Raw genomic sequence first — 13,353 nt, 5'->3', positions numbered from 1 at the left:
GTAATGGCAGCTCCTTCCTCCCTCTCTCTCTCTCTCCAGCACACACACACACACACACACACACACACACACGTCTTTGATGCTTCCGACAGCTTCAGGTGGATTTAAAGTTCAGCTGTAAATGTGTTGAATTGATTTTTCCTGACCTCGGGGCACATCAGTCAAAACAACAACATTCTTTCATGTCAGAGCGAACAGTGTCAGTGTTTGTGTTTTCTTTAGTGCCACTCCTGTGGTGAAGGTACAGTCAGGTGTTTGATTAAAGGTTACAGAGTGATTGCCTTCATGGTTAATGGAAACCAGTGCTGTCTGTCGTTAGATAGAGGTCAGACTCTAAAACCACATTTCCATGAACGCATCTAGTTGGAAATGTCACTTATTTCTTGATTATCTACTTTAAGTACAAAAGGACTCATCCTCACTACAAAAGGTAACTATGGAAAAATATGAGCCGGTTTAAACACTGTCCACTACTCTAGAGCTGCTGCTATCCACTGACTGTTGATTAGTTTCTTGATTTGTTCTTTGTTTGTTTGGTCTATAAAATGTCATAAGAAAAAAATGTCCATCAGTGTTCAGTAAGATCACATAATCAAATGTTTTGTTTCATCCACAACCCAGAAATATTCAGCTGACGGTCAGAGAAGTAAACAAACAAACAAACTGTTGGAATCAGACAATTTTGACTGTTTTTCTACGCAAAAATACGCAACTGATTATAATAAATTATCAAAAAAGTTGGCGATTGATTTAACATCTAATCTAATAATCTAATAATCACTGCAGCTTTACTCTATTCTGTGCAGTGATCCTTATTGTTATTGCAGGTTTCATATCCAGGATTCAAACCAGGATTGGAGATTTTTAATTTCCCCTGACAGAATTATTATTTTATTTTAATACAGATCATTGAAAATTATTTCTTATTATCTGAAAAAAAAAAAAAAAAGTTAATTTTTTTATTTGCACACACAGAACATTGCATAAAATCAAGATAAGGAAAAGACAAAGTCTATGTCAGGAGAGGTCAGGAAGACATCGGGCACAACACAACAGACCTCCCCTCCCTCACAGAACAAAACATTAATAGAAAATTAATATCACATAAATTGGTAAAATGCAACAAGAATCTAACAAAATAAGCAGAAAACGAACCAATCAGTAGACAATGATCCAATAAAAACAGAGAAATACATTAAATATTAATACGAGGAAAAAGGAAGATATACGTTCAATAAATAATAGACGTGATACAATAAATGTGATGACAATTTTCTTTTAAAAATTGCCTTTATTCCTGTTTACAATCATTTAAATATTGTGTTCAGAAATTAAATTAAAATGTATTATCGGTGCACCTAAATGAAAAAGTTGGGCACACTAGTGTCAAAAGTGAGTCTGGAGTCTGTGAAAGTGTAGTTTTGTTCCTCTTTCAGGAAAAGTTTCGATCATTTCCCCACTGCTTTAATAAAAAAGACTGTTTTAATAAAAAAAGGCAGCAAGTTAGATCTTCAAGGTTTCCTGTCTCTTCCCCCTTAGTTCCCTCTGCTCTCCTGCGGGGGGTCTGGGTGTGTTATGAGCACTGTTTACAGTGTCCCACATAAAACCATAAATCATTCGTGAATACGATAATTTTCCACGGCATGTATGCCCTAGATCCAAGAAAAGTGTCTATACACACATTCATACATCCACCTGCACCTTCAGTATATACAGTAGTAATTAACACTGAAGGAGACTCCGTGAGAAATGCACTTAATTACAGTAATCAAAGGTGCGTTTGTGTACGTTGACTCTGCGTGTGCGCGCTTTCACACTAACTAGTGTTTGGGCTTGTCGTCTTTTCTAATCTAATGTACATAAATAGGACTTAAAATCTTATTTAGCTGTGAAAACGAGTGTCGCTGTGGTCGATGGGAAAAAAAGTGGATTCCAGTTGTAATTTCTCACATTCATCATCACAGAACAGTGACTCGCAGCTTTCCATTTGATCCTAATGGCCAGAAAATTAAATTATCCAGTCGCCGGGTCGATCAAAGGATCGCAGCGTTTGATTCTTTGGGCCTTATTGACTCTGATATGGTGGAGTTTGTTGGTTCGAAGTATTAAATGGAGGCGTGTAATTAACTTGTAGATTAGAAGCAAATTATAATTGGAGGGAGTAATTTAACATCCAGCAGCGACACTTGTTTCTGCGGCAGCCTGCGTGCTTCAGGAAGCCGACGGGAGCAGAGAGCTCTTATCTGCGCTGCCACCCTGTCAGAGACCACACACACACACACACACACACACACACACACACACACCACTCATTTTCATCCTGAAAGCATACCAGCAAAAAAGGAGAGGAAAGCTCAGGAAAATATGATGCGTGGTAAATACTACATAATTGAACGTGTTGCTCTCTTAATGAATTAAACCTAAATTAAGCACGAGAGCCGCACGCTCTTTGTAAGTCCTTTAAAGAAAACTGTAAAATCCTCAGTCAGTCAAGTCAGCGAGGCAACAAGGCAGCTTCAAGTGAAAAGGGTTTTCCTCTGGATTCAGAGCAAAGTGATCAAATTGCAATAAACGCTGCACATCAGTCAGTTCGCTCCACTTTCTCTCCCTCCGGGGCCAGTGATTTATTTTTTCAGTGCGTTTGTTTTCAGTTTGTTTACAAGTCCTTGGCCTTTTCGCCGTGTGTGTCTGAGCTCATCGCTCGTCGACTCTCTTCAAACACGGCCTAGGAGTTGAATCTTTACCCTCGCCAACACATATCCTTTCAATTAGGACATTATTTAAACACTCACCGACAAACGCTCCATCCGAGACCGATGCAGGACAGTAAATATATAATCGCAGGCCTGATCTTGCAGACACATGTGCAAAAACAATAATAAGCAATTACGCATTACCACACATGCACATGGACTCCCACGAACGCACAAATAATTTATGCCTTACTGAGAGAAATACAAAAAAAGGCTTTATGAAGCGTTGCTATCAACAGCATTAGAAGTGCATCCAAGCTGCTGCTGTCATGTCAAGAGTAAAAATACGAGCGAAGCACATTCAGACACATTAATGTCTTACTTTCATGGCTTTCAGACGTTTGCAACCTATTGGTTTTACTGCCAGCAGTCGTAAAGCCAGCCTTCAGCCGCGAGACAGAGTCTTTAAGCTTGGTTGCTAAAACAAACACACAATCCCCTAATGACTGTTTACCCGGCGTCCACTGTGTGTGTGTCGAAGAGCATCGCAGCAGCGTTTCTAAATTTGTTTTGTGGGACTCCAGCAAAGCAGCGTCAGTTTCATCCTCGGGAGGATTTTGCAGCGGTTCCACTCACTGAGCCAAGAACGGGACAGACTGCTCGTCTTGGACACAAAGGCTTTGAATCCAACATGTTAAAGGGACAGTTCAACCCCAAAAATCAAAAGTACAGATTTGTCCTCTTACCTGTAGTACTCTTTATGCATCTAGATTGTTTTGGTGTGAGTCAGGGACGCAGGAAGTCAGTGACAGTGGGGGGTGCTGAAGGGAAATGTATCTGGTCATCATTAACAGTGCAAACCTGAACACCAACACATTATAGGTCAGAGCAGCCACAGCAACTACAGCCAACAACAGTAAGGAGATGAAGAGAGAGAGAGAAATTCCCCAGATTCCCTTATGAAATCATTCAATTATGTGAGTTGTTGAGTATGGAGAAACTTTATAAACTTTGTGAAGCGCTGTTTCTGACAAATTCTTACTTATTCGGGCCTTCTCGTAAATTCGGCATATGTCATAGCCTCATTTTAGGGGGTGCTGCAGCCCCCTCAGCTCCTCTAGTTCCCGCATCCATGGGGTGAGTTGTTCAATTTTGGGGATATATCCGCTGTAGAGATGTCTGCCCTCTGTTGGAATATAATGGAGTTATACGGCACTCAGCTCGAGCTGCTCAAAGCACCAAAAAAAAATGTTTTAAATGGAAAAACTGACCAGAAATGTCTCTTTCCAGAAGTCATGACCTATCATCGAGTAGAGGCCCGTGCTCATGACAGCACGGGGTGTAAACATCAATGGCGTCCTCCTCGACCTGAGCTGTAACGTTAGCACCAGGGCTAGCTGGTTAGCATGCTAACTTCACTAGATATCTCTGTAATATGATACATAATTTGAAAGTTGTTATTTCTTTACGTTCTGCTGATACCTTTTGGTAATTTGTTTTTAACTTTAAGCCCGACTTACAGGATGAGGTTACCATGAAACAGCAGTTGTACTCGCACTAGGTACAGCACTACAGGCCAGTTTTGATTTTAACAAACATTAATGCCGGTGTGTGAGCGAGACATAAAGAAATGGGCAGGTAATTGAATGTTATTAAGTGATATCACCTCCCTTTATTGATGCAGAGGTAAGCCAACAGTGACGTGCGCCTGCAGTTATGAGCCAGAGGAATGCCAGGGGCTGCTTTGTTGCTATTACATGTTTATGGGCGATGACGTGATGGTAACGGGACAGTGAACTCATCTGGGCCACACACACACACACACACACACACATAATGTGCCCACTGACTGCACTACTGTTGGCAGGAATGTTTGGATTCATGACTTTGCTGTTTTGTGAGTGAAGTTCGGTGCAGAAGTGTGACTGTTTTACCATGAATGACCATTTCTCTTTGTGTTTGTGCAGGAAGAAGACGCAAACATGTCAGAGAGGAGAAGTCGGAAGATGTCCAGCTTTCTGACGTCGTTATTAGTAAGTTTTCATTCTTTGTTTCCAGTATTTCCATCAATTCTTCCCTTTTCCCTCCATAGTCTCTCTTCTTCTTCCATTTCCCCTCTCTACACTCTTCTCCTGTTTTTTTAATTCTCCTTCTCCTTACCCTCTTCATAATACTGTCAGCAGTAGCCTAACTCTAAAATCCTCATCCTATTTCTGGTATCCTCTGAACTGTTGTTAGTCCGTCGGTATGGATCGCAGCCACAGTTGACTCCACACTTGGCGCTGCGTCGCCCAGACTTTGGGTGTTGTGTGCCAGCAGCTTACACAACTTTGCAGCACTTGTAACAATTAGTCAACGTAGTTTTCCAGAAAAGTGATATCATTATAATCTGAGCGTGAATCTAGAGATGCTCTGCTTGTTTTGATGTTGAAGCCCACTGGCGGTGTTCCCAACAGGCTCCTTTAACCTTAGCCCCTCTCTCCTTACTCTGCTTTCCTCTGATCAGTCACTATGTGCACCTGCAGGCTGACACAAGAGCACTTAGCCGAGGAAGGAAGAGATCTTGAGATGTGCCACTGGAAATGCACAGTCCCCTTTAATTCAGTCATCCCAATCCAATGATAAACTTGATAGCCCTGTATCACTCTAAATGTTTTTGCTTTACTCTGATTTAAGATTAGCCGCATATTTAAGATATCAGCCACCTCAACACGCCTCTTTCATCATGATCCGTGCTTTATTTTCTGAAAAATATTCCCAGATCTGTCTCTTTATCCTAATCCACACCAAAAGTTAAAGGGGTCTATTCTGGGCAGAGACCCATCCCCCATCCAAGTTTCGTGGGAATCCGTTCAGTAGTTTTTGTGTAATCCTGCTGACAAACCAACAACAAACAAAGACACGGACACCGGTGAAAACACAGCCTTCTCGGCAGAGGTGATAACAATCTGATTATTTACTATATAACAATCACAGGGGCCATTTTCTGCAGTAAGTACCTAATTTAAATATATATATAGACTTTTTTGGGCCCCACTTTGCGCAGCCCTGTCCAAGAGCATTGTGGGATAGCTGACACACTGACGAAGAAGATCAGCAGTCGATGTGTCGCACAGTTATTTTGCTTCCAGTGAGCCGTGACTGTCAAAAAGTGTTTAATATAGATGAAAATAACTTGAATGCTCGTGTGCACAGAGGTGTAAAAGGGGCAGTCCACCAAATGGCACATGAGGGTTAGTGTACTTGTCACATTAAGTACTATTCAAAGCACTGGACAGAAATCCTGAATTACAAACTGAAGGTCTGGCGTTAAAAAAGTGTGAATTTAGGAGGCCTCACGAAAGATACTGCTGAGTTGCATTATGGGAAATGCAGTATCTAGATATCTCGTCCTCTCGTTCACGTCCTGCTTTGATTTTGACCCTTCTTTTCTAAATTCGTCTCTTTAAGCAGCTACTTTGAGCGATGACGTACTCTGACTAACCAGCCTCATAAGAGGAAACACTCGTCCAGATTAACCACTGTCGGATTAATCATCTTAAGTAGCTCATGTCAGATGGATGTTTTTTACCAAATGAAAACTGCAAGTTCAGATTTGGACTTGGACGACTGGGCTCCATACACACAGGCAGAGTTGTACAGTAACTCTAACAGCATCCTGTAGCGGCTGTCATGAGACGGTTATGAGGATGAGGAGGACGTTTAAATGAAACAGTAGAGAGCTGATGGAGAGAGTTAGTCATACAGTCATTATTTTCTGGACTGCAGATGATTTTTAAAAGTCAGTTAGTTTGTTTGGAAAAGGACAAACTGTGCTGGTAAAACTTTAAATACCAGCTGCTGCTTATTACAGTGAGCCACAATGACACAATGCCACACACACACACACACACACACACACAATGGACACACAAGTTAATCTGGTATTGTGCAAACGTTCTCCCTCTCTCTCATGGACACACAACAATGATCTCCACTAATCTGAGTATCACAGAGGATCAAGTCCGGATGTGATGTTTGTTGTTTTGCTCTTTGGTTTTTACCAATTAAAATGGTGACGTTGATTTGTAGCCTGTTGGTTTTGCTGAATAAATCATCCGACTTCCCCTGCAGTAATGTTCTCCGCTGCTGCTGCAGATGTTGAGTATGAATCATTACGGACTTTTAAGTGTTTTCAACAGAAACAAGCAAATGTACAAATGCAGTTTCGTCAAAAAGATTAGATAAGAAATGTTACAAATCAACAAGCTTACTGCGTCTGCAGTCAGCAGTCCGCCGGCGACATGTTGGGTATGATTCATTTAGTTTGATGATGTACTGAACAGAACTGATCAGTACCGTTCTGGCTTTTTCCGGGAACACCTTGCTTTAATTTTAACCAACCTCTCCCTCATGTCTGAACTGGTCTGCCAGTCGTTGCATCAATACTTTTTGCTTATTGTGATTTCTTGGAGCATCTGTGTGTTGAAATCGTGTCTTAAATAAAAATTTTAATAATAGAAAAATTGACAATTTTTCATTAAATTTGGTCAAATAAATTTACAAACATATTGAGTGAAAACAATTCTGAATGAAGAAACATGAGCAAAATATTTCGTAGCTATTGTACGTGTACATTTTTTTGTTTGTTTGAGATATGCTCATCTTATAGTTTCATCTGTGTCTGCGTTAGTATTGTTCTTATTTCTATATCACTCTGTAGATTATCTTAAAAGACTGCACAACCTAAGCTTAAACGTCGAGGAAGTCGGTTAACCGTAACGACTGATAAAATTATTCAAGCTGTCATAAAAGTCGACCTGCGCCACCACAGGTTTGCACCGCACATAATGCAACATGATGCTGCAAAAGACAGGAGCCTCGCCCGTCTGGGTTTTATTTCAGATAGAACAGGATCATGCAAACAACAACAAGAGGTCTGTTTTCATGAGCTCAAACACAAATACTTTTTTCAACATGTATTTACTACATAAAGCTGCGCTATGTTTCGGAGAAGAGACGTTAATCAGAAGAGAAAGATCTTCATTGAATGATTTTTTTTATGCCTAAACAAACTAAATAAACTCTTTTTGTTTTCATTATTGAATAAACTGAATAAACAAACTGACCTTAAAGAACAACACAATTTCATACTGTTTTACTTTGTTTATGTGTGGCGGACCCCGCCACCTTTCTCGCTTCAAACAGTGTTCTGGGGGCCTTATTTTCCTCTGAGAACAGCTTGTTTATTCAGTTATGGAAAAAAATGAATATGTCTCAGTTTGTCTACAAAACTTCATAATGCCCCTTTAATTCACATTTTGTTGGCTGATCCAGCAGTACTTCTCATCACATGTTTGTTTTCACGCGTAGAAAATGTCATTAATGTGTCATTAATCACGTTTTATGTCCCTGCCCCTCCGTCTGTCCCCTCCAGGTGTGCTGCATGTTTGCCAGTGCGGAGTACTCCAGCTGTGGAGAATACGAATTCTTCAATCAGACCAGTAACAGTTGCCAGGCCTGCCCTCAGTGCCAGCCAGGACAAGAGCCGCATATGGTGAGACACGAATGAAAACCATTAATTTAGGTTATAATCCCGTTTGTCATTATAATTATCGCTCTGTGGTTTTTTTCAGTAATTATACTTTTGTGAACGTTTTATTATCAGTATTTGCAAAGAACTGGGGGAAGGGTGAGGGATCAGCTGCGTATTCAGTATCAAATCAATCACTGATCACCTGAAATCCAAAACACAGCCTGACCTTTTGAACCGACGTGTCATTTCTGTTCGGACCACCCACCACACACATAGCTGCACAGTGAACGGTGCCTAAATTCAAATGAACAATGTCTTCTGCTTTATTGCTCTCATTGACACCGGTGTGAAGGCATGCATTACGCTGGATGACTTGCAGTAGCCACAGAGTGATTTAGCCTCCGTCAGTCAGTCTGCCGACAGCCAGAGCAGACGGGGCCAAGGTAAACGCTTCAGCTGGCACCCCGGGGTGCCACACCCACCTGAGAGAGACAGCCGCACTCAAGGGTGAACAGAATGAGTTATAGCCACTGTAATTTATCCGGGCGCAGCAAATGTCGTTTATCTGAGCATTATTTTGATTTCTATTTTTAAAGGTTGTGTGTTGATTCAAGTGAATTGGTGCAGAGTGCAATAAATTAGCGCTGGATCAACCTGTGAAACATGGAGGAACTATAAATACAATTTATGGAGCTAGTCTGCTCGGGTTGTGTTTCTTATGCACAACATGAATTATGTAATTAGTGCTGGTTGAAATGTCATTTCATTATGTCACATTATGTCACAATTGCAGAGAGCTACGCGGCCCCACCGACAGGTTTTTACACTTCAAACCGAATGTTGTTTCAATGTGTTATGGTCGTTTTCTTTACAGCAAGCGTGAAACAATCGCGACTAGTTTGATCATGTCTCAGTGGGAAAGTAGCTCGCTGGCTAATGCTACATTGTTATTGCTGATTGGTGCCTGTAAGTCCAGCATTTTGACATATTTTAATGTTGCATCCCCCCCATGATAGCGTATGAGGCCAGACTTTGTGAGCTTCCTTCCTTCCTCTTCTCCTTGAGCTCCAAAAGCATGTTTAAAGTCTCCTGATTGTACCATCTGTGTGTGTTACTTCCCTCCTTCCTGCCTTGTGTTCACTAAGCCAACATGTGCTTCTAGTAAGCATCCCAACAATGTTCGAACTTGTAAAATCAGGCAGGACAGAGACTCCAATGAGAGGCTCAGTGTGATCAGCACACGGCTCTGTCATAAAGAGTAATTTAGTCATTTGTGAGCGATAGAAACGCCAGAGAAGAAAGAGGCTCAATCACTGAGATGAGAGCCTCCTTTTCACTTTCTCCTGCCCATCTGATCCTCGCTGCCACAGTCTGTAATTCATGTGTTATTTTGTTCCCCTGAGCTTTCCCCGCAAGTGTGTGTGTGTGTGTGTGTTTCTCGACACCCTTTTAATCATGGGATAACCATAGGGTTCCTCTTCTCAAGAGAGGCTTCAGAAAGTACGTGCTCACACACACGGGCACATCACACGGCGATAAAGACATCGTGCATCTTGTATCCAGATTGTGTGTGATGTAGCACTGAAGTCAGTCTTATTTTTCCAATTTTCTAACTTTTAATGAGCGCTGAAATTGATGGTGAGGTGAGGAAACATTAAAGAAGTCTCAAGGCATGACATGTGAACGCTCCCTTGGGTTCAAGATGCGTAACATTAACTGCAACCTCCCTGGTTTGCCTCTGCTTGGGAACTTTGTTTGCCTGTCATCGCCCTCTCTCTTTCTCCTCCTTCTTTCCTTTCATTTTCAACTTTCAGCAATGACAGAAAGCTCACTTCTACCCCCCTCACCTCCTAGATTAATGACACGCATGATTTACGGAGGTGACAAATTTGCTTTGAAAAGAAAGTTTTGCGTGACGAACAGAAGCAGACTCCTCCGCAGTGATCCTGTGTGCAGGAGATCCAAAGCGGGCTTTAACCCAAAGCGACAAGATTTTGCCGATAGCTCGGCGAAGTTTTATATCAAACAATCACACCGAGACTTAGGGACGTCAGACAAAAGGGAAGAAATATCAGATTTCTCTAAGAGTGGGTCTACTGTAGCCCAGAGCTAAGAGGCACTGGCTTCTTTTAATAGACGGATGAAAGGACGAGGGAAATGAAAGATGAAAGAGAGTGTGTGTGTGTGTGTGTGTGTGTGTGTGTGTGTGTGTGTGTGTGTGTGTGCGTGCACGCGGGTGTGCGTGTGTGGCCTCCCCACTGAGAGGAATTAATGTACAGATAAAGAAGGAGATGATGGTCGAAGACAGAATGATGAGTTGGTCATCTTAAACACAACCAGGCATGGAGAGCTGCACACACACACACACACACACACAAACACACATCTGTTTCTATCCATGTCCTAATCTGGCAATACATGACAAAAGAGGAATCTGATTGGTCACAGAGGTCTCTGTGTGTGTATGTGTGTGTGTGTGTGTGTGTGTGTGTGTGTGTGTGTGTGTGTGTGTGTGTGTGTGTGTGTGAGTGTGTTTGTTGTAAATCATCGCACTGAGCGTTGAGTTTATGAAGGATCACACTTCAACAAACGTACTGCAGGAGAGAAATATTAACCGAAACGTATATGTTTTTTTGTGTGTGTGTGTGTGTGTGTGTGTGTGTGTGTGTGTGTGTGTGTGTGTGTGTTTTGCAGACCTGTGGCTACGGTGTGAAGGATGAGGACTTCGCCTGTGTGCCGTGTCCACAGGGGAAATACTCCAAAGGGAAGTATGAGATCTGCAGACGGCACAAAGACTGTGACGCCCTCTACAAAGCCACTGTTCGTGTAGCGGGAACTCCAGACAGCGACGCCGAGTGTGGACCCTGTTTACCAGGGTAAGAGACCCCGACACATTAACACAAAATCCATCAAAACCCATGAAGTTGAACACAAAATAAGGCAGGAGGCATTTACCACACAATACCAGGCCTATTGTTATTGGTGTCCTAAACGTTTCTGTTTATAATCAGCTTTCATTGAGTTTGTGACCGCATTTTTAAAAGAAAACTGAACCACCGAGACGCACTCTGCCAGTGAAGCAGCGCTCACAGGACCGCTTCAATCAGGGAGGCCCAAACTTTTTCCCTCGGAGGGCCAAAACTTAAACTTGATGGTGGGCCAGTGGCCAAAATTAAGCACCGTGCTCAGATTATGAAAAAATAATTAATGAATAAGGATAATATGTATTTAAAGAGCATTTTTACCTTCAAAAACTGTAAACATCATCATAATAATATGTTTGTTAATAGTAATGTTTACATCTAGCGGGCCAAGTTTGGCCGGCGGATCATTCAAAAACATAGAGATCTTTATTAAATGTATTTATTTTATCTACCTCAGAAAAAGCTGTATGTAATCCTGAAGTCTAGCACATCTGTTGAATGAATTTACTTCCTCATAAAACATTTGCAAAGACAATTTTTGCAAAACGATTGCAAGGTGAGCTTTAGCACCAAGCGCTAACCGGGCCGGACTCTGCTCAGCGTCTAAGATGGGTCGAGATCGGGCACGCTCAGGGTGATGTGGCCGTAAGCTTCAGAGTTTTCTTGTGATTTTTGTGTCTTCACCATGCATAAAATAAACACATAGGGTGATTTCACGCTTCAGCGAGTCCTCAGCGAGCTCGGCTCTGACATGTAACAACACGGCACACCGTGAGCAAATTTGAGAAGTTACAGCACCCGACCTGATTAAGAATATCCAGGAATTCCCCCCCACGGGAACACTCGCTGAGAGTGGTCGAGGATGTTTGTAAATGAAAAATGATGGAAGACAAAATACTGTTTTTGACTTCCGACCTGTATATTGGTTGGTTGATATTATTGGCCACTATTAGCCTATCACAGCTATATCAGTATCTATCAGTAAAAAACTGTTTTTCAACAGAACATAGTGCAGAAAATGATGCTTGAGGTATTTTTTATTATTAAACTCCCAGTGATTTTTGTTGTTTCAGTGCAATGATGTCATTTTTGACTATAAAGTTTAATGTTCAACTGTAGCGTTCAATAACCACATTTTAGGGATCATTAAAAAATATGTGCGCATATCGGCCGATATATCGTTATCGGAATATTTACTAAAATATCGACATACTGCGTATTGTTCGGGCTCTTCTTCTGAGCATGCAGAAACACATTTTCATACACATTTTCAATATAACCATAACTGAATTCAGACAAGAGACAATAAGAATAATATTTATAAATATATACCGTACATACACAAACAGAGATGCTGTATATGTACATTACGCAGTACGACTGTATTCAGTTGTTGGCTCACGTACAGTCCGCACACATTTTCTTTAATGTAACATGACTTGACATGAAGGGACCACCCTGTTGTCTTCCTCTAAACACACTGCCTCCCTTTGTGTGCAAACACACACTGAGCCTCTCCATTTGCATACAACAGCTGTGGATGTTACGCCGCTGTCACTTAAAATATCGAGTCAACGAGTGTGCTTAAACGTTAGCAGACCTCCCTCTCCACTTCTTCCTTGCTGGTCCTTCCCATCATCCATCACTCCTCCTCCCCCTTTGCCCCTCTGAAGAAAGTGACTGATTGGCTTTGTCGACACCAAACTGTTTATTTCTAACAGCGTTGTTAACTTTGGCTCTCCCGCTGCGCAATATTAAATAACATTTAATTATTTGCTGAGGGAAAACATGATTATTTTTCTGACTCATATTTCATCTGATATGCACAATTAAATGTGGGCAGTATATAATTAAGTAAGCCTTGAAGTAATTAGCTTAAATATGAGAGATTCATGATTATTCGCCCCTTTGACTCCAGCAGAGATGTTGAAGTCTCCTCCTCTTGTCATCGATCTGGATGCCGTCCTTCCGCCTGCTACATTTCTTGGCTCTTGCTGTCCTTTCACAGGATGTCTTTGCTTTTGATTAGTGTGATTGTTGCAGGAACGAGTGTGCTCAGCATCTGTGCTATAAATGGCGTACCGTATGTACAGATCTTTGTACGGTGCAGTCAGTCCGCACATGTTCGGTGCAGAACAGAACAGGCCTGAACGGTTGTAACAGAGTTCACTTGAAGCCTGAATCTCAGCCGAGGACAAGACCTGGAGGAATATGAGAATGA

At 41.7% G+C, this 13,353-nt stretch overlaps 1 protein-coding gene across 1 annotated transcript in view; it reads left to right on the top strand.

Moving 5' to 3' along the window:
• Positions 1 to 13,353, top strand: part of edar (ectodysplasin A receptor) — a 41,825-nt gene that overhangs the window by 10,694 nt on the left and 17,778 nt on the right. Inside the window, exons 2-4 of the mRNA XM_084362287.1 lie at positions 4,661 to 4,726; positions 8,110 to 8,229; positions 10,903 to 11,084. Of these exons, the coding sequence (XP_084218413.1) occupies positions 4,676 to 4,726; positions 8,110 to 8,229; positions 10,903 to 11,084 (353 nt within the window). The 5' untranslated portion in view covers positions 4,661 to 4,675. The remainder of the gene's footprint in view (positions 1 to 4,660; positions 4,727 to 8,109; positions 8,230 to 10,902; positions 11,085 to 13,353) is intronic.

The sequence above is a fragment of the Pagrus pagrus genome (assembly GCF_965226575.1).
Source record: "Pagrus pagrus genome assembly, chromosome: 9".
In the NCBI taxonomy this organism is placed as follows: domain Eukaryota; kingdom Metazoa; phylum Chordata; class Actinopteri; order Spariformes; family Sparidae; genus Pagrus; species Pagrus pagrus.
The sequence above is the reverse complement of the archived record's forward strand: the minus strand, read 5'-3'. Positions and strand labels throughout refer to the sequence as shown.